The sequence below is a fragment of the Impatiens glandulifera genome, chromosome 1, assembly GCF_907164915.1.
Source record: "Impatiens glandulifera chromosome 1, dImpGla2.1, whole genome shotgun sequence".
NCBI lineage: Eukaryota > Viridiplantae > Streptophyta > Magnoliopsida > Ericales > Balsaminaceae > Impatiens > Impatiens glandulifera.
Window position 1 is genome coordinate 80,460,277 of NC_061862.1, and position 23,201 is coordinate 80,483,477.

General features: G+C 26.0%; 1 protein-coding gene and 1 pseudogene across 1 annotated transcript; one reads left to right on the top strand and one right to left on the bottom strand.

The window, feature by feature from the left end:
• Positions 1-2,406: 2,406 nt before the first annotated feature.
• LOC124919078 (DUF21 domain-containing protein At2g14520-like) lies at positions 2,407-8,647 on the bottom strand. The gene is made up of 11 exons (XM_047459216.1): positions 8,190-8,647; positions 7,034-7,110; positions 6,868-6,951; positions 6,355-6,468; positions 6,189-6,275; positions 4,215-4,354; positions 4,035-4,122; positions 3,508-3,581; positions 3,158-3,255; positions 2,753-3,051; positions 2,407-2,674 (listed from the first exon to the last, which is right to left on the bottom strand). Exons 1-11 carry the CDS (start codon positions 8,365-8,367, stop codon positions 2,588-2,590), a joined length of 1,326 nt encoding a protein of 441 aa, XP_047315172.1. The 5' UTR covers positions 8,368-8,647; the 3' UTR covers positions 2,407-2,587.
• A 13,549-nt stretch (positions 8,648-22,196) lies between these two features.
• LOC124933789 lies at positions 22,197-22,887 on the top strand (annotated as a pseudogene).
• The last annotated feature ends 314 nt before the right edge of the window (positions 22,888-23,201 follow it).

Sequence of the window (23,201 nt, forward strand, 5' to 3'; positions counted from 1 at the left end):
AGTAATTTATCTTTTAACTTAAAAACTTATTTTTAAATTTAAAAAAATTTAAATATTTTTTTTTACATTAACTTTGTCAATACCATTTAAATATTTATTAACTTTACAAATTAAAATCTCAATATTTTTTTCATTCAATTAAAGAAAATTATGATAAAATTAATTACACATTAATAATTTATATATATTAAAAAATAAATTAATCCTATTTTTATTATTTGGCGTTTGATTTTATTTTTTCTTGTATTTTTAACCTTTTTTATCTAAATATTAATGATAGGCAAAATATATTAATAAAAATATCTAAATAAATTATATGAAAAAATTAAATATATAAAATTAATATAGCCTTTTTTACATTAAACTTAGTAGTTAAAAAAATCAAACAAAAAATAAATAAAGTTTACATGTATATCAAAAATCAAAGGACTCGTTTATAATTTTGAAAATAAAAAGCATATATGAATAGTAAAATACAAATATGAATATTTAAGGCTTTCCCCAACACAACACTAAACAACCCAATGACATACCTAAACCTATTTTGAGTATTCTATAAAATTCTTTTTCTTCAAAACCCACATTTTTAGTTCCTATATTTAAGTTAGATATATTTTATATATTAAATTTATTATTTTAATTTATTTATATTTTAATATTTTATATAATTTTTTAATATTTTTTTTGTTCTTATCCTACATTTTATATTAATATTTTTTACGTATCATAATTTATAATAATAAATAACATTAATAAAAAAAACTAAAAAATAATAAAAATAATTTAATTTGTAATGTAATTTGTGTTTATTTAATAATGTTTAATTTTTTTGTTTGTATGTGTATAAATTATTGATATATAATTAATTTTATTAAAAAAAAATTATACTTGAATGAGAATTTAAAAGTTAATAATTTATTGTAAAGTTATGATGTAATTTGTAATGTTAGATAATTATATATGTACTATTAAAAAAGTTAAAAAATTTGTGTTAAAAAGAATTTTCTGAAAATAGTTTTAAGTTTGAGAATGAATTTTTAAAATGAAAATGATACATTTTATGTTTTTATGGTTACGAGTATGCAAAATGAAAGAGAGAAAACGGGCGTTTATCATTTTGGGTCTAAAGGTAGATTGGAGGAGAAAAATGCCAAACGGGTCTGAGTTTGTCTAATATCACATTTATATGCCGGATCACCTTATATTTAAAACATTTTAACAAAGACATACACATTTGCTACATAAATGAGATTGTAAAATTCTAATTAAAATTATAAAATTACAAAACAACATGCAAAAACATTCATACTATACAAATCATACACACTTGCTACATAAATGAGATTGTAATGTTCGATTTGAAAAAAAATTAAGCAAAAAATGATTATTTGAAGAGTATGACATTAGAAATCGAATTTGATGTTTTACACAAATTTAAGTACAACTCTGTGTCGCTTCGCGTGACGACTGTGCCGTTTCGCATGACGACTGTGCCGCTTCGCGTACCGATAGTGCCGTTTCGCGTGCCTACCGTGCTGCTTCGCGTAACGCGATGAACCTCCGCGAAACGTGAAGTCCTTCGCAAAACGGGAAGTCGCGAGAATCAAATGAATCTTCCCTGAAACGGAACCGAATCAGAGCATCATCGACAAGATCAACAACCACGATAAACAATAAGATGAATAATAAGAAAACCTCATGGTTTATGTTTGAAGATGAATATAATGAAAATAAAACATAAATCGATCCAATCACCTGATATTAGAACGTGTTTTCGTCGTCGATCGGTATAATGTGTTCGTTTAGGTTTAGGGTTTTGCCGTGGTTCCGCCGACGTCGTGCCGTCGCGAGAAGAGAGGGAAGAGAGAGAAAGAAAATGACGAAACGAAAAAATTTAAATATTTATATAAGAAAAAATCCTTTCGGAAAACGCAAAGTCCCTTTACGTTACGCGAAAAGGATAATTTCGTCCAAAAAAAATAAAAATGATCACAATAGCAAATAAAGTTATCAAGTGACCACTAGGTCAAATAACCCTATCTTTGGGGTCATTTTGTCAAATTTCCCCAATAGCAACTCTTTTTACTTTTTAATATCTTAATGATTAACTTATTTTTTTTATTTTCTCATATATTTAAACTATTTTTATAATTTTTAATATATATGTGTTGAATTTAATTTTCTCATATATTTAAACTATTCTTATAATTTTTAATATAAATGTGTTGAATCATTTCTTTTAAAAAAAATACTACATATTTTTAATATAACAAATTAAATAAAAAATAATAAGATTTTTTTTTTAACTACCCTTTTCAAAATTTAGGGAGACTATCAAAACAAGTACATGTAGTCTAGTAATTAAGGGATGCAGCTATTACAAATTTACAATAATAATAATAATAATAAAACACAACACCATTATGGACTAGATCTTTAATTCAATAATCAATCAATCAAAATCTGGAAGCAGCATACTCATATAATTTAGTAGCATACTCATAACTCTTTGTGGTAGAGCATAAAAACGAATGTTCTCAAACTATTTACAAAAATTTGAAAGCATACATGCATATACATACTTTGATCAACATTTATCTTCTGAAACATTTTGATGATAAAATGATGGGTATAAATCCTCATAATGATGGTCGGTCTCATCAAATATCTCTTCCTGCAAAACATTGCAATATGAATACTAATACTAATAATAATTATAATATAAGTTGATAAGAATTGGTTTATAATATACCTGTAAGAGTTCTTCTATGACATCTTCCATTGTTATTATACCAACAGCCTCTTCTTCTTCAGGGAGAGTCGGAAGAGGGCTTCCATCTATCCGGAGGATGTCTGAATACATATCCTTACTCCACTTCCTGCTCCTGCTGCTGTTGTTGTTCGATTGGAAAGAATTATTATTGTTTTCTCCTCCTCCTCCTCCCGGGTTTGGAAAACTTTTCCATTTCTGCAGAGATCTTTTGCTCTTTATTAAGCCTCCTGCTTTCTCATGAGGACTCCTTTCTCCGTCAATATCCACCTTAACGTCGTCTGTTGGCCGCCATAACAACAAACAAATATCACCACCAATTAATCATTCAGTCAATTCCCATAACTTACCATGCTTTGAGGGGATCATGATATTCATCTTATATACCTTTTGTCTTCACGCACTTTCTAACAACTACTGCCATGTGACTATGCCCTTTCTGAAACTCATTCAGGATGTCATATAATGGTTGAGTTTCCAGTACCCTATAAACAAACAAACACCTACAATGATGAGGGAGGACGACGAAAGAAACCTCATCTTTGAACCACTGCAACCATAACTCATTAATTAACACCAGTTTTAAGACCAAAAAACAAAAGGAAACTCTGGATTATAACTTATTTTTCATTTTATTACAACGCTGATGAGCCGAATTAGCAAATCCACCTGTTGGACTGACATACGCACTTTGTATAACACAAATTTCACTTATACCACCACCAAACATAACATACCTAGGAATCCTCCTTATAGTAACACTCTTTACAGGCACTTCATCTTCTGAATGGATAGTCAACAAATTCTTCACCTGAAAGGATCCAAACAAGCACATTGAAAATTTTGGCAATCCATACTTTACAGTTCTACAGCATGAATGCAAACAAAATATCTGGAATCAATTCATCCATATGATGTAGTCTGTCAAAAAGAGTTCATATAATGGCGACGATTAGGACTTCTGTTTCCACTATTATATCATTTCAAAACAACAATGAATCTTATGATAAGACTGTTATTTACAACTTAATAATAGCACTAAGATCTCCTTCTCCTTTTAGGCAGCATAGCTTCCCTCAGAATGGTGAAAACTATAAAACATGATTCACACTAGAGTATATTAAGCAATCAAATCATTCAGCATATCCCTTAAAGACAACCATCATCATGACCGCATAATCCAAAAAAAAAATATGATGTTCTGAACACCATGATATTGGGAAACATGTTTTAATAGTTGACACATCAAAAGGAATATATATACCAGGATAAGTCCAATTATATTTGTAGGTTGTTCATAGTAAACTGGAACTCTGCTGTGCCCTTTCTCCAAAATTAAGGTCATTGATGCCCTGTTGGATCACATATAAAGATGGCTAAGAAAAGCTAGATCAAAAGGACTTGAAATGAACCTTTTTAAAATTGTCTACAAGGGATGAAGCACCTATCAAGCTTGGCATTTATATCAATGCCAAACGTTTCTGATATTGGAGTCATCGCATCACTAGCTGTTTTCTCACTTAGCTCAAGTGCTCCAGCAATAATTGTTGTCTCATCACGTGTGAGTTCACCACCTTTTCCAGCCTGTTCATGTTTACAAGTGGCCAAAAGCTTTTCTTTGAGAACTACACTTTACCAAAAACTTATTTAATAGGAACATTTACTTCAATATCTTATTGGAAAATTACATCCATAAATTTATTACCAAAACTTATTTAATATGAACATGTACTTAAATACATGAATATATCTATTTTATCTGCAAAAAAATTAAAATTCATTTTATTCTTATATTAGAAAAGATAAATGAGCTTTAAAATATATTTTTTTTAAAAAGAAATAGAGGGTATTTTAGTATTTGGTTAATGAATTGAGTAATGTGATTGATGGGAGAGTGAATGAAATGATGTTTGATTATATAGTGATTTAAAAAAACGAACAAGGCCTTTAGAGACAGTGATTCAGAAATGATGATTTATATTTTAACTCTTGTTTATTAACACATACTTCATATGGATTTGATTCAGACAATTACATCCTGATTTTGTAACATTTAGTTAGTTGTTAATGCTAATTATTCAGATAACCATGAGCTTCTATGATAGTGGTATATATATATATATTTTGAAATGTTAAACTTCATACTAATCGAGTTGTCGCCTTCCAATGATAATTTATATCAAGTCTTGACCAAGTGACTTAAACAATCATTGAACAAACCAACCATCAAGGCACGTTGTATTGGTTCATGATATCTTGAGTTGCTTATAGCAACAAATTTGAATAATGATTTGATTCTGACAAGTTCACCCTAATTATGAAACTGATTAAATAGTGATGTTAACTAGGGTTATAAAAAGTTGGTTTTCAATATGATAAAATATAATTTGTCTTCTTACATATTGCATAGTGGTTTATATCTTAAAAAAAATATAGATGCTTTTACCATATGTGAAATCCATGATTTTATTTGATTAGCTTATTGTACTTTTCAAATTTTATTTCATCAGTGGAATTCAATTACATAAGAGTTTCACATAAATTGGCAATTCCTATTAGCTGCCTCAACCTATAAACATACCCTAATAAATCTTTCTGGCTTGGTCATTGCTCTTGAAGAATCTAGTTTATTTTGTTAGGACTCTAGATTAAGAAACTGGTGCCCAAGTTGGGGAGCTTTACCAGTGCATTTGGTATATGCAGCAGATTACTTATTTTGTTCTAGTTAGAAAGTAATGATAGAAACATCTTCCTGGAAAGATGAAAACCATGTTTTCAAAAAATCAAGGATTAAGGTTCCAATTTCGAGCTCACAGCCGTAAGGCTACTTGCATATAGTCTACAGGAGAAGAAATATAAAACACATAAAAAATAGCAGAAAATAAAACAGACCATTAACTGGTCAGAAAATTTATTTTCCCAAGTTTCTATTCCACTCTTTTCTTTTTGAAGAAGTCGACTTTTCATTAGAAAAAAGAGCGCAGGGAGCGTTAAAGCAATACAAAAGGGAAGTGGGGGAGGGGAAACAAAAATCAGAAAACATAAAAAGTTAAATGCCAATAAGATCAGAATATAAGTTTCTGTTCCACTCTTGATACTATTTTTATTTTATCTATTCTTCTGATTCAATGAATTTGAAATTCAAGGAAATAGGGAATGGAACACTCAAGATAGCTGAAGCAAAGCTCTAGAAGTCTATAATTTCTCAAACGAAATATGGACAGACATATAATATTTCTATCTAGAGAAGGATTGGTTTAAGTGATGTGAGAATTGTAAATCCTGGTATGGATTATGATATAAACGAAAATAAAGCATTCTTAGAATTGTTCAGGTGTTATACATTCTTCAATGTCTTGCCTTGTGGTTCACGATTTCCTCTAATGTAAGCATTATCAAGGAAATGAAGTTTACATACCTCATTACCATGCAAATTCACCAATGTTTTCAATTCTGCTCTTCGAAATAGAGCTTTATGTTCATGCCCCAGAAGATAGTCTAGAAGCTGAAAGTTCAAGGAGACTTGTTAGTGACATAATCCTTTAATAATTATGTCCTGATATTATTTACAAATCAAGTATCACCTTGCTTATTGGATAGGCAACGGGAGAACAGATCCAAACAAGAATACGAACAACAGGTGCTACAGAAGCACCAATGGCCAGACCATGTCTAGAACAAACAGATTGTGGTATAATCTGTTCATGTAGAATACAGACAAAAGTGGGTGGAAATTCAAGTAATCAATTCAGCCAAGTGAAATGTTCTTTTCCTTTTATAGAGGCAAGAGAAATATTTATGTACTCATACTTTGCTAATATGACCTACAATAACAATTCAAGAAAATGTACACATTAAGCAAGCAACCTGTAAAGCTTTATAATATGCCAGTATTATCTTCATTCTTCACACAAGACCTTACCTCTAATACCTCGGAATCTAGCCTTACTCTTTTTTTTTTGTATCTGTGTTTTATTCTTTCTATTTTTGCTCTACTATTTCTAAAAACGTGAACGCACTGTGTTCACCAAATTTTAATGCTATAAAAGTTGACCTGCTCTAAATTATAAAAATAAATAAAAATAGAAGACCTTTACCTCTCCAAACAGAAGGATCAAAGTAACAGAAATCAGAATAGCCCCATAAGCGCTAGTCAGACTATCCAAGAAAATGGGGAGTGTCTGACACAATAAAATATATGAATGACCATACTGAATAAGATATATTATAAAAACTTAACACAAAATAAATCTCAATAGATACCTCCATGGCAGCAGCATTGCAAATTAGCAGGGTGCAAAGCAACAAATGCTGATTTTTCACAACTGGCAATATCTTTGCTGTCAATAGAAAGTAGAAACTTGTAGAATGAATTGAGTACAAAATATAAAGCAAAAGAGAGTCCTAAAAATAACAAACTTCTAATTGTTCGGGTCTCTAGTGACCAGTGCAACATCAACATCATGAGGGAACTCTAGGCCTTCCAAGCTCAAATCCATTTATTATATGCACATGTTGATATATATACCAACTTGGATTTGATGAGGAATGTCTAAATAATAGATAGTATCTCATAATATAATATTAAAATTATATGATTGAAGACAGCTTCTTCTTCTTCTTAGTTTTAAGTTTGTATTAGTAAATTGTGAAAAATGCAACTTGTTGCGAAGGCAACATCTTTCAATACAAACGAAAAAAAATAAAAACGATTGAAGATAATAATATGTGATTAGATTTGATTAGGGTATTAATTACTAATTATGATATCCTATAAAAAGATGATGGCTATCATGTAAGCTAACATATTCTTAATATACTATTGCAATAGACGCATTAGGTCTCAGAATTACAAGATAAAGCTGTTTAATTTGACCATTATCGTATATATCTTACTCATGGTTTTGGGTTTTTCATACCTTCAAGCAACTCTTTGTGCCTATTAAGAAAAATATGTGACTCAAAAGCTGGAAAGAGTTAAAATAATTTTGACATTGTCCTATTTAAATGTAATTAATTGGCTATTCACTACTGCCAAGGAAATACATTGTCTTGCAGTGATGAAGAATTATTAGATGCAGAAACAAGACAGATGAAACTCATTCAGGTAAAAATTGATTAACTAAAGTTCTTGTAACTTAAATCTTTTGGGGGAAAGGCTGATCAGTTTATAAAACACAGAAATAATTGGAACTTGTATCAAGAAAAGGAAGCAATTAGTCAACAAATTAAGTTTAACTGCAAAATGATATCTCAATTTAACAGGGAAAGGAAAACTTCATCCATAATAATGAAGATTCGATCGTGACACATTAAATTTAGCAACATCCAGTGACAGATTAGAACAGTATATACCAGCAGCATGTTCAATCCGAAATAAAAATTGAGATTAATAGTCATATATATTCATATACTGTACCAGCATATTTTCGATCACTAGGGGTTCCAGACTTGGCGAGGACCTCAAGATCAACAAGACTCATCGACATGAGCCCCAAAGTCAGTCCAGACATCAAGCCAGCGAACAGAACCAGAAATACGATTACGGCTATGTTTATGAAGAACTGTGTCTCACAACATTGATATTCCGCCGTCATTGGAATTCCTTACCCCTGACAAACACCTGATTATATCCGTACGAAAATCCTGTCAAAGAAACCACAAGCAGAACGCGAACACCTCCATTGCTAAAGCATAAAGCGGTTAAGGGGAAAGAGAATTGCTGTTATGGAAGGACGAGATGGAAGAAAAGGTGTCTCCGGCGACGGATTATCGGAGATCTGGCCGGCGGGAACAACTGAAGAGCTTAATTATTGTCTGAGGTGACGTGTCAGTGTGATCTTCCCCGTATTTTTATAGCCGGACTGGATTTCTCATTTTTTTGGCCAGGAGTTGGGATTAATTGGGAAGAGGTAATTAAACAATAAAATAAAATTTTATTTAAATTTAATTATTAAATATTTGAACTTATTATAAAAAAAAAAAAAAGATAATTTAATAATGTGATGTTTATTTGAAAAATAATTGAGATATATTCTCTCAACATTACATCCACGCACGCACATTCTCGTTTGTCTCTGAATTGCATGCTGCTGAGTGTGGACTAGTCACGTTCTATTTAATTACTATTTGTTTATTTTGAACTCTATTATTATTAATTTTATTTATTTTAAAAAAGTTTAACATGATCTTGATTTTTCCTTCAATTATTGTTATTATTAATCAACCAACTTTTGAAATAAATTGATTGAATGGAATTCTAGTAACAGTATCGCAAACGATTGAAAACTAATTCTCCTAATTATGTGGTGAATGGTTTAGAAAGAAAAAATATAAGAGTTTTCGATTGAAAAAATTATGGGTACGATCGTCTCAAATGATTCATGTTACACATACATAGGACTGCAAATGAGTTAAGCCAAGCTCAAGCTCCACTCGATTAAGTATTTATTAGCACGACTCAAACTCAAGCTCGAACGAATTTATAAATTTAAGCTCGAACTCGACTCGAGTATTTACATACAAGTTCGGCTCAACTCAAAAAACTTGAACTAAACTTAAATTTTCAAACTTGAGCTCGAACCCAAATAAAAATTTATTTGTAAGTTATATGAGCGGCTTTATAAATGCATTAAGGAATATGAGCGGTCTTATAGATTTTGAAGAGAGAGTAAAGAAAAATATTATTTTAGATTTTAAGTTTAATATTCAAATATATATATATATATATATGTATATATTATTATGTATATATATATTATTATTATTATGTATATGAGACTCGAAAAAACTTGACAAGTCACCCAATAAATATTATATGAGCTCGAACTTGGCTCGAATATTGAACGATTCGGCTCAAGTTTGGCTCCAACTTGGTCAAATTCAAGCTCAAGTCGAGTTTTGACCGAGCAACTTGACTCATTTGCAACCCTACCTGCAACCGTTTTAATCCGAAAAAATGGCTTGTATGGAATGCAAATTTTCGATCATACTGGTATTTAAAATTATTACGTTTATTATTATTATTATTATTATTATTATTATTATTATTATTATTTTTTCCACCTCTAAACCCATTTTGCACTTTTGGTTTTAATAAAAATTGACATTTTTCAAAAGTAAAAATAAAATTTATTATTAACTCACATGTTCTAAAATTGAATGTCATCAAAATTACAATAATCATAACTTGTGTTAGTTTAGGTGAACTGTCTCAACTTTTAATTTTCTAAGAATGGTCTAATTTAGAAAAAGTTTAGGTGAACTGTCTCAACTTTTAATTTTCCCAAGAAATGTCTAATTTAAATATATAGTTAAGTAGCAAAAAAGTAGAGCTAACATACTTAAAATAAAATAAAAAACAAATCAAGATTATAACAAAACAAAATTGTTAAAAATAACAATAATCAATTCTCAATATAAAGTAATTAATGAGTTGTATTGTCCACTATCTAAAGTTGATAATGTAAAGATCTTTCACACTTTCTTTCATGCTCAACTGAATTCTCATGTTGACATTTCTCAGTAAATACATTTATTTATTTTAAATTTCATAATAATTAGTATCCAAGTGAAAATCTAATAAACAAATTTAAATTACAAATATAGTTTAAATAAGCACAAGAAACAAATCAAATAACAATAAAATCTAATTAAAAGAATATTTGTATTTTTTCTAACAAATAACATAAATTTATTGAATAATAAAAAAAATATAGTTAAAAATAATAATAATATACAATATATAAACAAATAAACTAAAACTTTTGAAAAAAATATTTGTATCTCATCCAACTAAATATATTAATACCAAATGTAACTTACAAATGTATTAAAAAAATCATTTATCAGTTATTTAAACTCAGAATCCAACTCCAAATCTTATAGATGTTCCAATAAAAATATTTTAAGTTGAAAATTTGTCACAAAATTCCCTTAAAAAAGTTTTGGTTTGATTTTAAATAACTAATTGAAAGAATGTTTTTATTTTTACTAAAAATAATTAAAGGATTATGTAATTAAATTTTGTTAATGAACAATGTTAATATTAATTATTTAGATTTTGTCTTAATAACAATTTTATTAATACAGTACATCATTTAACATCAAAATAAAGAAAATAAAATTATCCTATTTTGTGAGTAGCTTATTTGTAACAAGTTATTTGTATGTTTTATTTTTACCTAAAGTTGAATTATATATGATAAAATATTTGTTAGTTTTTGTTTAAAAAAACAATATATATATATATATATATATATATATATATATATATATATAAGAAAAACATAAAGTATGATTCCTCCAGCTCCACAAAGAGCAATTATATGATGTAATCCCACCTACCTAAAGATTTTGGACAATTCATAAATGATAAGTAGGGCCAGCATCATGTGGTTAAAGTCAGACTATAATAGAATCAAATAGAAAGTGCTGGAATAAGTTTCAAAATCCACTCATTATTATTTATTTATTATAAGATGAAAGATTAGTATATTTAGGGATGGCAACATGAACAACGGGGGAGTAAATTTACAATTTCTGTTCAGTTTTTATCATATTTAAAAAAAATATCTATAAAATATTTAAAACAATGTTTTTATATAATATATTATAAAAACTATATTATTATAAAATTAATAAACTTACAATTATTATAACATATAAAAAATAAATAAATATATTAAAAATGTTATATATTTAAATCGTGTTCGAATGGAATTAGAATAGACACATCCGTAAAATATGAGCAGTAAATGATCTCGAAAGATTGAAAAAATTATTCGGATAATAAAATTTCAAAATAAAAAATCTAAAAAACACTAACTCAAATATGAAGTGATAGAAAAAAAAAAGAAGACCCCTCTTTAAAAATAAAAATATTAAGAGAGACCAATAATTAATTTTTCAACTCCTCTACAATTGTTACTTAAAAAAGAAAAAAAAAATATAAGTTATATACTAACCATTAAGCTACATTGAAATCATATTAAGTTATATATAATATATATTTAGATTAATTAAATAAGTTACCTGTAGAGTTCAAATATAACTTCTAATGCAATAAATAAATTGGGAGTTACTTAAAATAAAATTCAGAATTTAGTTAAAATTTTAAAAGTTTGTTTTAAAATAATATTAGTTATATATATATTAATATATATATATATATATATATATATAATTAAGTATTTTATAAATGGAACATTTTCAATATATATATATATATATATTATAGAAATACATATAAAATTAATTAAATAATAATAATAATTAAAGGACAATATAAAAAAATTATATTTATAAAATTAATTATATTAATTTATTATTCGAATAAATAATAAAAAATTTGTATTTATAAAAATAAATTTAAAATCAAAATTGTTTATAAACTAATAAAATTAAAAAAAAAATTATTATCTTAAATTTAAAATTCTTAAGAGTTTAAAGTTTTATTTAAATTAAACTTGTTAATATATTTTTTAAAATTTTAAAAATTAATTTAAAATTTTAATCAATTTATGAAGATAATTGAAAGGGTTAATAAAACTTTACTAGCAAAGTTAGACCAAGAGGCATTTATATTATAGTAGTTGGGCTGGATTTTTATTTTATTAATTATGCAAGTCCAAGCCTTTTTCCTTTTCAAAACTGGCCCAAATTAATAGTGTATATATATTATTTGTGCTAAGTTTTTTTTAATTAGTATTTAGACAATAAGCATAATATATACGGGAAAGTTTTAAATCAGTGATCGGTATTAAGGTTGGAGTGGAGGTAAGTAATGTATAAAAAAAGTTTGGTCGATATTTAAAATAGTTTTCTAGGTGACTAGGTGGATGGATATTTCTTTTGAAAAAGATGAATAACTTTTTATTATTATTTTTTTTTAAAAAAAATTTGTGCCAAATTCATATTTTTTGGGATCAAATACTTAAAAACATAATAATATTATAAATAATTGGAACAATTACAATTATTGAAAATTTAATTATTTCTATGTACATAAATAGTAAAAAAATCAAAATTATCCCAAAATTCTAATAAATTTTTAGTTAGTCCAATATTCAAAAGTATATTTTTATATAATATATATTATCCACTGACTAGAATATTCTGTTAGTTATTCTCTCATCTCACTTTTATTTATAAAAATATGTCAATATTTTCCATAAACCTGTTAGTTAGGTTTTAGCAAAAATAGAATAAATAATAATAATATATATTCAATACCTTTGTTATTCATCTTCATATATTATCTCTTATAATTAATTCACATGCTGGTCAACTTATATATATTGACATGTTTTTCTTAATGTGTGTCTTTAAATTAATGTTCCATCCTTCAAACCTAACTTATTTTACATCTAAAATATGAAGGTGGACTCCAAATTTTATGTGTAAAATAAACTATGAAAGATGACACATTTAATTTAAGGACACATTATTCATAAGCAAATATGGTCCCAATTAAAAGACCTTTCCCTTTAACTTCCTTAATAGTTAAGTATTTTTGCTATAATTCTAAGTTAACTAATCATTCATTTTAATACGTGTGTGTTTTTCATTCTAAAAAAGTCATTAGTTAATGTAATCTTTTAATGTGTTTTGAGTAACTATTTTATTATTATTGTTATTATTATTTTTTATTTAATAAAAAAATAACACTTATTAATTTAAAAAGCAGTTACAAATACAAATTAATTGGTAAATAATATAATATAACGTATAAATAATAAAAAAAGGGTCAAATAATAATTTAAACATTAAATAATATATCTTTGTAAAAATTAAAATTACAATGAAGATGATCCAACGATCTTGCATTTTTTTAGGGTGATTTCAAAGGCAACGACAAAGACAAACTCGTTCGAGTTCCATAAGGATGAGTAATGAAGTCGAGTAAGTCGAACAAACTAATTTAATGATGTCGGAAGAATCTCTACCAAATATTCTAGGCCACAGTGAAATTTTTTGTTTCCTGTGAGTTGGTAAGCATGCAAACAAAAGTTTTGTCAAGTGATAGTTAACTTATTCCCGTATTCATATATTTTGGTAAAAAGATTTAAAAAATATTAAAAATATAATGATAAAATAAAAAATACTAATTTAAATTAAAAAATATTTTAGTATTTTGATTAATGAATTAAGTGATTTAATAAAAGAGGTAAAATAAATTATTTTTTTTGAATTTGAGTTATTAAAACCCAAGTAAACCTTAAGAAGAAAAAATAATACAATTGATAATAAAATTATTATATATTAATTAAGAGCACAATTGCTATTTTGAGACTTGAGTTGTTTTAGAGGATTGAATTTTTAATCATTTTTAAATTAATTAATATAATGGAACAGATCAATTTAATTTATTTATCTATTAGCAACAAATTTTAAGGGATTCTAGAATTAATGAATCTAGCTAGCAATTCCTATAACCATCACAAATTTAAAAAAAAATATTTGAATAATTTAAAATTTTGATGCGACTTCTTTAGTTTGGATTTGGATGAAGTCTTCAAATTTTGAGAGCAGGGAAAATCTCACAATCGGCTCTTAAAGAATTTTGGGCAACGTCATTGAAGGAGATTTAGAGTAAAATTTTGATTAAGGTAGTCAAAAATCCAGATCACTAATTAAGGTGTTTAAATTTGTTTGGATTAACATTTGCTATAAAATATATTAAATAAATATATTTATTTATTTAAAATTTTAAAAATAATATTTTTACAAAATTATTTTAAAATTTTTATTTTATAAATTTAAATAAATTATTTACAGATAATAATTATATAATTAAAAAAAATTAGTAAAGCCCAAGATGTACCTGGCGGCGGTCCCCTATCTTATTTTATTTCTCGACACCATAACTAAATCTGCTTTAGTCGCAGCTGCGTTTGTTTGAGATTTAGATGTGGGTCGGAATAGTCGTCGGAGTTCGCTTGTGAAAGAGTCCAGTGGAAACTAAAGAAATAGGCTATCCCACGAGCCTCTTATCCATTCAGGCGGGGAGCAAGTCAAAATAGAAAAACTCACACATTTCAATGCCTACCCATTTTATTGCTTTTCAGCTTCTGAATTGAACTTGTTACAGATTAAAAGAGTCTTTTCCAACTATTGAAAGTTATCTTTCAAACATTAGGAGTTCTAGTTATCTTAATTGAGTGTAGTAGCTTTCGATGTCGTACCAGCTTCCCCATATTCTATTCATTTAGCCTTACGGCTTGCGTCTGTCTAAGAGTTCTTCGTTGAGCTATTGATCTTGATGAGAACATTTGCAGATTAGATCTTTTGCTACCGAATTCTCTATTCCCATGTTTCGGACCAATTATAATACAGTATTATTATTTTATTATTAAATTAAGTTTTGTGTTGAAATGAAGAGAGAGACTCGAACCCGAATATAATAATGGGTCCACTTGATTCCACTTGATTCATGTAAAATCAAGTTTAAGAAGCACATCACAAAGGAAAGAAATAAGTATTTCATATTAGAAAGCTATTCAGTGAATCTTGTTTTACTTCACTCCACTGCTCAATGTAAATATATATTTTTTTTTAATTTATATGTAAATCCACCTATTTATTCATGTAAAACCAAAACCTACAAAATAATACAAAATAAAATATATTACTTATTTTACTATCTATATAATTATATATTATATAAATATATATAATAATATATTTATAAAGTTATTTGTGATATATTTAAACTAATTTGTAAGAATTATTTAAAATATATTTAAAATTTGTAAGAATTAATTTGTAACAAAATATATTTAAAATTTCTGTAATATAAAATAATTCATACAAATTAATTTAAATATATCACAAATAACTTTATAAATATATTGTTATATTTATATAATATATAATTATATAATATATAATTATATAGACGGTAAAATAAGTAATATACTTTATTTTGTATTGTTTTGTAGGTTTGGTTTTACATGAATGAGTATGTGGATTTACATGTAAATTAAAAATATTATATATTTACATTGAGTAGTGGAGTGAGGTGAAACAAAATTCACTTAATAGCTTCTTGATACAAAATACTTCTTTCTTTCCTTTGTGATGTTCCTTTGTGATGTGCTTCTCAAACTTGATTTTACATTAATCAAGTGAACCCATAATTATACCCGGATTCATAATTATACCCGGATTCGGGTCTCCCTCTTCATTTCAACCCAAAACTTAATTTAATACTAAAATAATAATACTACATTATGATTGGTCCGAAGATCTGATCTGAATTATTTGGGCTTGGTCCTTATGCTTAAGGCCGGGGTAATATTAGATTAAAATCTTTATTTTTCATATATATATATATATATATATATAAAATATAGTATAGTATAGTAAACAATCTCGATTAGATCATAATTTGACAACAATGAGTGAGTGAAATTAGAGATGTACTTTTATATTCATTATGTCAAAATATATTATACTTTTCATACAAATATGAATAATATTAAAATTTAATTATATTTTATTTTTATTTTTAAATATTAACTTTTTTATAAATAAATGAATAAATTACAAGGTGGGTGTCCTTCCAATTATTCTGATTTATTTATTTTTATCTATCAAATTATTTTTTAAATAAATTATCATTTTTAATAGTTTTTCTAAACATAATTACTCTAATTATATATAAATAAATATTTATATATATAGTTAGACTAATTATATATATATATATATATATATATATATATATATATAATATTATCTTATATAAAAGAGATTTAATTAATATAAAATATGTGTAATGATTCTGGTGGTCATGTTTGTTAAGTATTTTTTATTAAAAAAATAAATAAAAATAAATGATTAAAGATAATATATATATATATATATATATATTATATTAATATTATATATATAAGAGATTTAATAATTATATATATAAAAATTAATAATTAAAGATAATATTATATATATATATATATATTATGAATATATATATATAAAATAAATTTAAATCTTTTATATATATATATATATTATTTAGCTGGTTAAATTATGTTTAACCCAAAAATTTGTATAAAGAGTTATTTATGACTATTTTTGAATGCTTGAGGAAATATTTGTTTAAAAAATAATTTGAAGGTTAAAAGTAAATGGAGTAATTTGTTCTAATTAAATTAACATAAAAATTTATTTATAAATTGGTATAAATATTGAGATTAAAGAAAAAAATGATATTTTTATATAGAATTTGTTTAGAAAATGAAATAAATTTATGAATCTAGATTTCAAATGAAAATTAGAACTTAATTATTTATAAGTATTATATATATTTTAATTTATAAATATTATTTTGAATTTCTGTATATTTAAAAATTTAATAGGGTTACATACCTAGCCATTCTTTTAGGTATATAAAAAAATTGATATTTTCGATATTTTAATATTTTTAATATACTGAAAATATCAATAATTTTCCATATAATTTAATCTCATACTCAATCAATTATATTGTACATTCTATATAGTTCACAAAAAATTGAGAAAAAAATAAATAAAACTTAGTCAAAATCAATGTATTAAAATTGAAATGGATAATTCATTAAGCACTATAATTAATGTAATTAATGAGAGTTGTAGTCAATAAGAAGATTATAAAAGACTTAACTAACTATTTCTCTAATAATATTGTTAATAATTAAAAAAATAAGATGCTTGTAATCATTTTTATTAATTATTAACTTGTATTATAATTGTTAAGAATATTTAAATTAATTATAAAATGAATAAGTATTTATAAAAATAATTAAAAGATGATAATATTGATTACATTATATAAAAATAATAATTTAAATATATATATATATAATATAAAAATTAAATTTAGAATGTATTTAGTAATAAATTATAATCCTAATAAAAATGTTTAAAAATAAATAAGATAAATGTGTTTAAATAATAAATTAAATTAATTTAAGAAAAAACAAATACATTAATTAAAAAATTAAAGTTCATTCTAGGTTAAAAAACTCCCCATACCCTAGATTAAATTTTATAAACAAATAAAATATTACTTAATTAAGAAATCAAGATATAATTATAATAAATTTCAATTATCAAACATATGAATCTTTGACTTAAAACATAATATGTAAATATATAAAAATAAAAATAGAACAATAGAGTTCGGTTATTTATTTAGAGAACTTTATTGGATTAAAAACAAAATAATTTGATGAAAAAATAAATAATTTGGATTTTTAATTAGTAAAATTAGTATAATGTTGTTTTATATTTAAAATTAAAATTTACTAAAATAAAATAAGAATATTTTTGTGGATATATTTTGTGATTAAAGGCTGATTTAATGTTGGGTTATATGAAAAAAAAGTTTTAAAAAACACATTTTTAAATAAAAAATAAGTTATTTGTTTAAATTTTATAAAAATAACTAAGAATACATTCATTAATGTATAGAGTAAACAAATCAATACAACTAAGGGTGCTTCGTTTAATTAAAGGAATGAGAAAAGGAATTGGATTGATAGTTTGTAAAATAAGAAAATGTATGATTAATAAAAGTGGAGGGATTAGTTAGAAGCATCAATCATTTTTATTTCTATTGATAATGTTTGGATCAAAGAAAAATTATTATTATTAATTTGTGAATAGAACTAGTATTAATATCTCAATTTTATTTTTTATTATATTTTATTAAATTAAAAATATAAAATATTATTATTTTTATATTATTATTATTTAAAATATATATATATATATTTAAGTTTGTCATAATTTAATAAAAAATAAATATTTAATATTTTATCATATTAATTACATTTTTTTTAAAAAATAAAATAATTATAACAAAAAAGTTGGATAAATAAAAAATTATGTATTAAACATAATAATACAAGATAAAGTCTTTTAAAATATTATATATTAATAATGGATAAATAATTTTTTGATTAAATTTAATGTTTTATTTAATAATATATAACATGGTATAATTTTTTTAATAACAATTTTATTTTAATATTTTATATTTAAATTTTTTAATATTTTTTAAATAATAATTTTTATATAAAATTGTTATTTTATTTTTAGTTTTTATATATATATTTAATTAATTAATTATAATTTTATTATTAATATATAATATTTAAAATTAATTATATAAAAGTATTATATTATTATTAGTTATTATAATTATTATTAAAATTTTATTTATTAATTAAATCTAAAATAATTCATTAATATTATTTAAATAATTAAAATAATTTTTTTTGATAAATAAATTAAAATAATATTATTATTTTAATTATAAAATAAAATGTAATATAATTATAAAAATAAAATTATATATAATATTATAATTATAATTATGAGAGAGAATAAAAATAAGAAGTGGAAATAATGAGAGAGAAAATGAATCTCACGAAAATAGATTTATTCCTCCCAATTTATAGAGAGGAATGATTTCTCATGTCTGAAAATGAAAATCATTAACCAAATATTCTATTTTATTTTTTTTCCCATTACCTAGTTCCAAAACCAATTACTAAATGTATTGAGTAAACAAATCAATAAAACTAAACATTAAACCATATCAATTTTTATCATGTTAAAAATTAATTTATAAATAATATAAAATAACATTTACAAAATTAAAACATTGAGAATTTATATGTTAAATAGTATGATAAATTTATAATGTAAAAAATTCAATAATCTTTTAATTTTTTAAGATGAATCTAAATATGAACTTATTTGAGTTACCTAAGATATGATAACTAAGTTGAACAATTTTATCAGCTTTTATATGCCACAATGAAAATTGTCCTTACCCATACGTTCATAAGCTAAGTAAAAAAATTTATGTCAAAATTAATAACTAAATATCTATATATAACTAAAACAATGAGAAATTCATACAAATTAAAGGAATATATTTAGAGAATAACATCATAATCACTTTTAAGAAAGAGATAGACACTCGAGAAAATATCATCAAAATAATTGACAGGTATGAATAATAAACAAACTTTTAAAATAATAACTAACTGTTTATTAAACTGTTAATTAGTTAGTAACTAATTAGTTAATTTCGTTAATTAGTTAGTATTAAACTCCTATATAAGAGAAATATGTAATTGTTTAAAAATAATTTTCAATAATACAATTTCAGTTTACATTTCTTCTTCTTCAAAAATTTAACATGGTATCATAATTTTAAGGTTAAGAATCTTGGAGAGTTTTCCGCTGTCTCTGCTGGTGGCCGGAACAACCACAGGTGGAGGGCTTTATTCTTTATTCGAATAATACCTAAAACCAAACATTTCCTTATAGGTAACCCTAGAGATAACGGGAACCGTTGCCATCGTCGCTTGTCATGGAGATTACAACCGTTTGTTTTTAGGAGAAAACGAACGTTCTTCGGTTCATCCTTGTTCTAAGAAGACGATCGCTCGTTGTTTGTACCAGTATAAGACGATTATAACTAGGGCTTCTTCCATCCATGAAGACTGTCGTGAAGGGCTTCGATTCTATATGAGGGTATTTCTTCTTGATTGTTTTGAATACAAATTCTTAGATCGTCTATGGAAGATAATACAAGCGATGCAAGAATGGTTACAATGTCTGAAGCTTCAACAATCGTTGAGGCAGCAACAACGGTTGAGGACGCCTCCCTTATCGGCAGCGGTGTCGAAATTTAAGATCCAGATCTACCTGCAGTCGTAGTCCCAGCCGTTGAGGACGCTTCCGTGATCGACGGAGACGAAACTGTCCCCGTCGATAATGAAACTCTCCATGAACCGACATTGAACAGCAGTGGTGGAGAGAATACAAATGAAAAAGAAACTAGGTTATGGACAGGGGCGGAGCCAGGATGAAAAATTACCTGGGGCTGACTCCAACTTGCATCTCAGATTTAACTTTCTATGTTCCGTTTTTTTTTCAATAAAATTTTCACGATTATTAGAAGATGGAAACTCGTCATGCCCTCTCAATGCACACGTTTGCAAAGTGAGCCACCGAGTGTTTTCAATAGTTGCTGTAAGCCGTAATCTGTTATTTTGTTTTCAATCTGAAGACTGTGCATTTAGTACTTTGTCAATATGACAAGAATATTCATTAGATTATCAAGATATTCAACTGCCCTATTATGTGGTGAAATATTATATCTTATATGCATAACAAAAGAGCATCTATCCTCATCATTAACTCGTTTTCAATATTTGAATCCATCTATTGTAAATGTAGGTTTTGAGATTGCTTATGTTAAAACAAGAAACATGGGAAACAAAATGCAGCATCTTTCAAAGGAGAGTATTCTAACCAAGTAGATTTCTTAAACCAATGACTTTGGAACCGTCGATTTTGATTTCCAAATTTGGTCGGCGGGTACTCATTCTTAATAGGTTGATATGACTCCATCTTGATATAAGCTCGTCTAATTTCATCCCTTTGATTAAAAGGATATTTCCATATCGGAATACGTAATGTTGGATCAAGTTTAAGAGAACTTACATCAACATCAATTTTAGGAGATTTGTTAAGTTCTTGAGTAGAGATATCAAATTCTTTATTTGAACTTGTTTATTAATAGTTGCTGTAAGCCGTAATCTGTTATTTTGTTTTCAATCTGAAGACTGTGCATTTAGTACTTTGTCAATATGACAAGAATATTCATTAGATTATCAAGATATTCAACTGCCCTATTATGTGGTGAAATATTATATCTTATATGCATAACAAAAGAGCATCTATCCTCATCATTAACTCGTTTTCAATATTTGAATCCATCTATTGTAAATGTAGGTTTTGGGATTGCTTATGTTAAAACAAGAAACATGAGAAACAAAATGCAGCATCTTTCAAAGGAGAGTATTCTAACCAAGTAAATTTCTTAAACCAATGACTTTGGAACCGTCGATTTTGATTTCCAAATTTGGTCGGCGGGTACTCATTCTTAATAGGTTGATATGACTCCATCTTGATATAAGCTCGTCTAATTTCATCCCTTTGATTAAAAGGATATTTCCATATCGGAATACGTAATGTTGGATCAAGTTTAAGAGAACTTACATCAACATCAATTTTAGGAGATTTGTTAAGTTCTTGAGTAGAGATATCAAATTCTTTATTTGAACTTGTTTATTAATATTAATTTATATTTTTCTTATAAATTTTTGAAATAGTTTAAAATTAAGAAATACAAAACACTATTATTATTATTTTTTACCCTTATAAATAATTTATATTAATTAAAATTTATGTATTATTATAAAATAAGTTAAAGATGAGACCAATGTTTGATCACTCGACCTCATATTCACATTTCAATAACATAGCCAACTGGGCTAAGACTCATATGTCAAACATATATATAAAAAATTTTGTTTTAGCATTTTAATTTAGGTGGGGCTGGAGCCCACCTTAGCCCATGGGTGGCTCCGCCCCTGGTTATGGAAATAGAACCGAGAAGGAGAGACTTAAAAGTGATTCGATTAAGCCTTTTTATTCCTGCTGTCACTATTTTAAGCCTTTCATTAACCCCTTATGTTGCCAGAAAGACCAAACTTTCTACCAAGAATACATTCTAGAATGTTTACTATCTTAGAAGAAAGACGTTCAATGGAAGCCAATTGCACATTATGCCCAGCAAAATCAATAGAAAGAGGAGGAAGGAGAGAAATCAACATTACAGAAAGCGAAAGAATTGGATGTGTTTGATCAGCAAAACCATGGTGCAGTTCCCCTGTATAATGACAAGAACTACAACATAGTCAAGAATAGTGGCTTCCATGGAGCAAACAGTGTAAAAACAACCTTCCTGGGTTCCATCCTCTACACCTACCGCCCCTACTAAAGTGGATGCCCCACCAGCCAGCACGACTTGCCCTGAAAGAAGTGAAAAACTCAAGTTGAAAAGTCTTTTCCCAATCCATTTCACAGAAAATAACAATCATCAAAGCAAGAAATTCAATTTTCTAATAAGAAGTTTATTCTGCCCTATTCGCTCACTATATCTACCATTCCAGCTTAAGGCACCATTGGGGGCATGCAAAAGAAGAGAAACCACTATGTTGAAGGTGGTGATGTTGAAAATTGTGAAGATTTCATCAATCAGATGAATTAAGTTGTTTTATTTAAGATGACGACTACAAAGAAAAAAAAGGCGACATGATTCGTCAAGACCAAGAAGAATGCTAAATTGGCTTTCTTTGAAGAAAAAAAACTAAAGCTGCAAAGGTTGAAAGCTGGCGGCTAATGAAGAAAAGACCATTCATGATGATTGTTGTGGATTGGACTAACGCAGATTGAGCTATCTATATTGGGTAGTTCGAAAAAAATGGAGCTTGCTGAATTGAGCTTGCTTGGCTGTATATGTTGGGTAGCTGAAAAAAATGGAGCTTACTGAATTAGGTTTGCTCGGCTGTCTAAATTA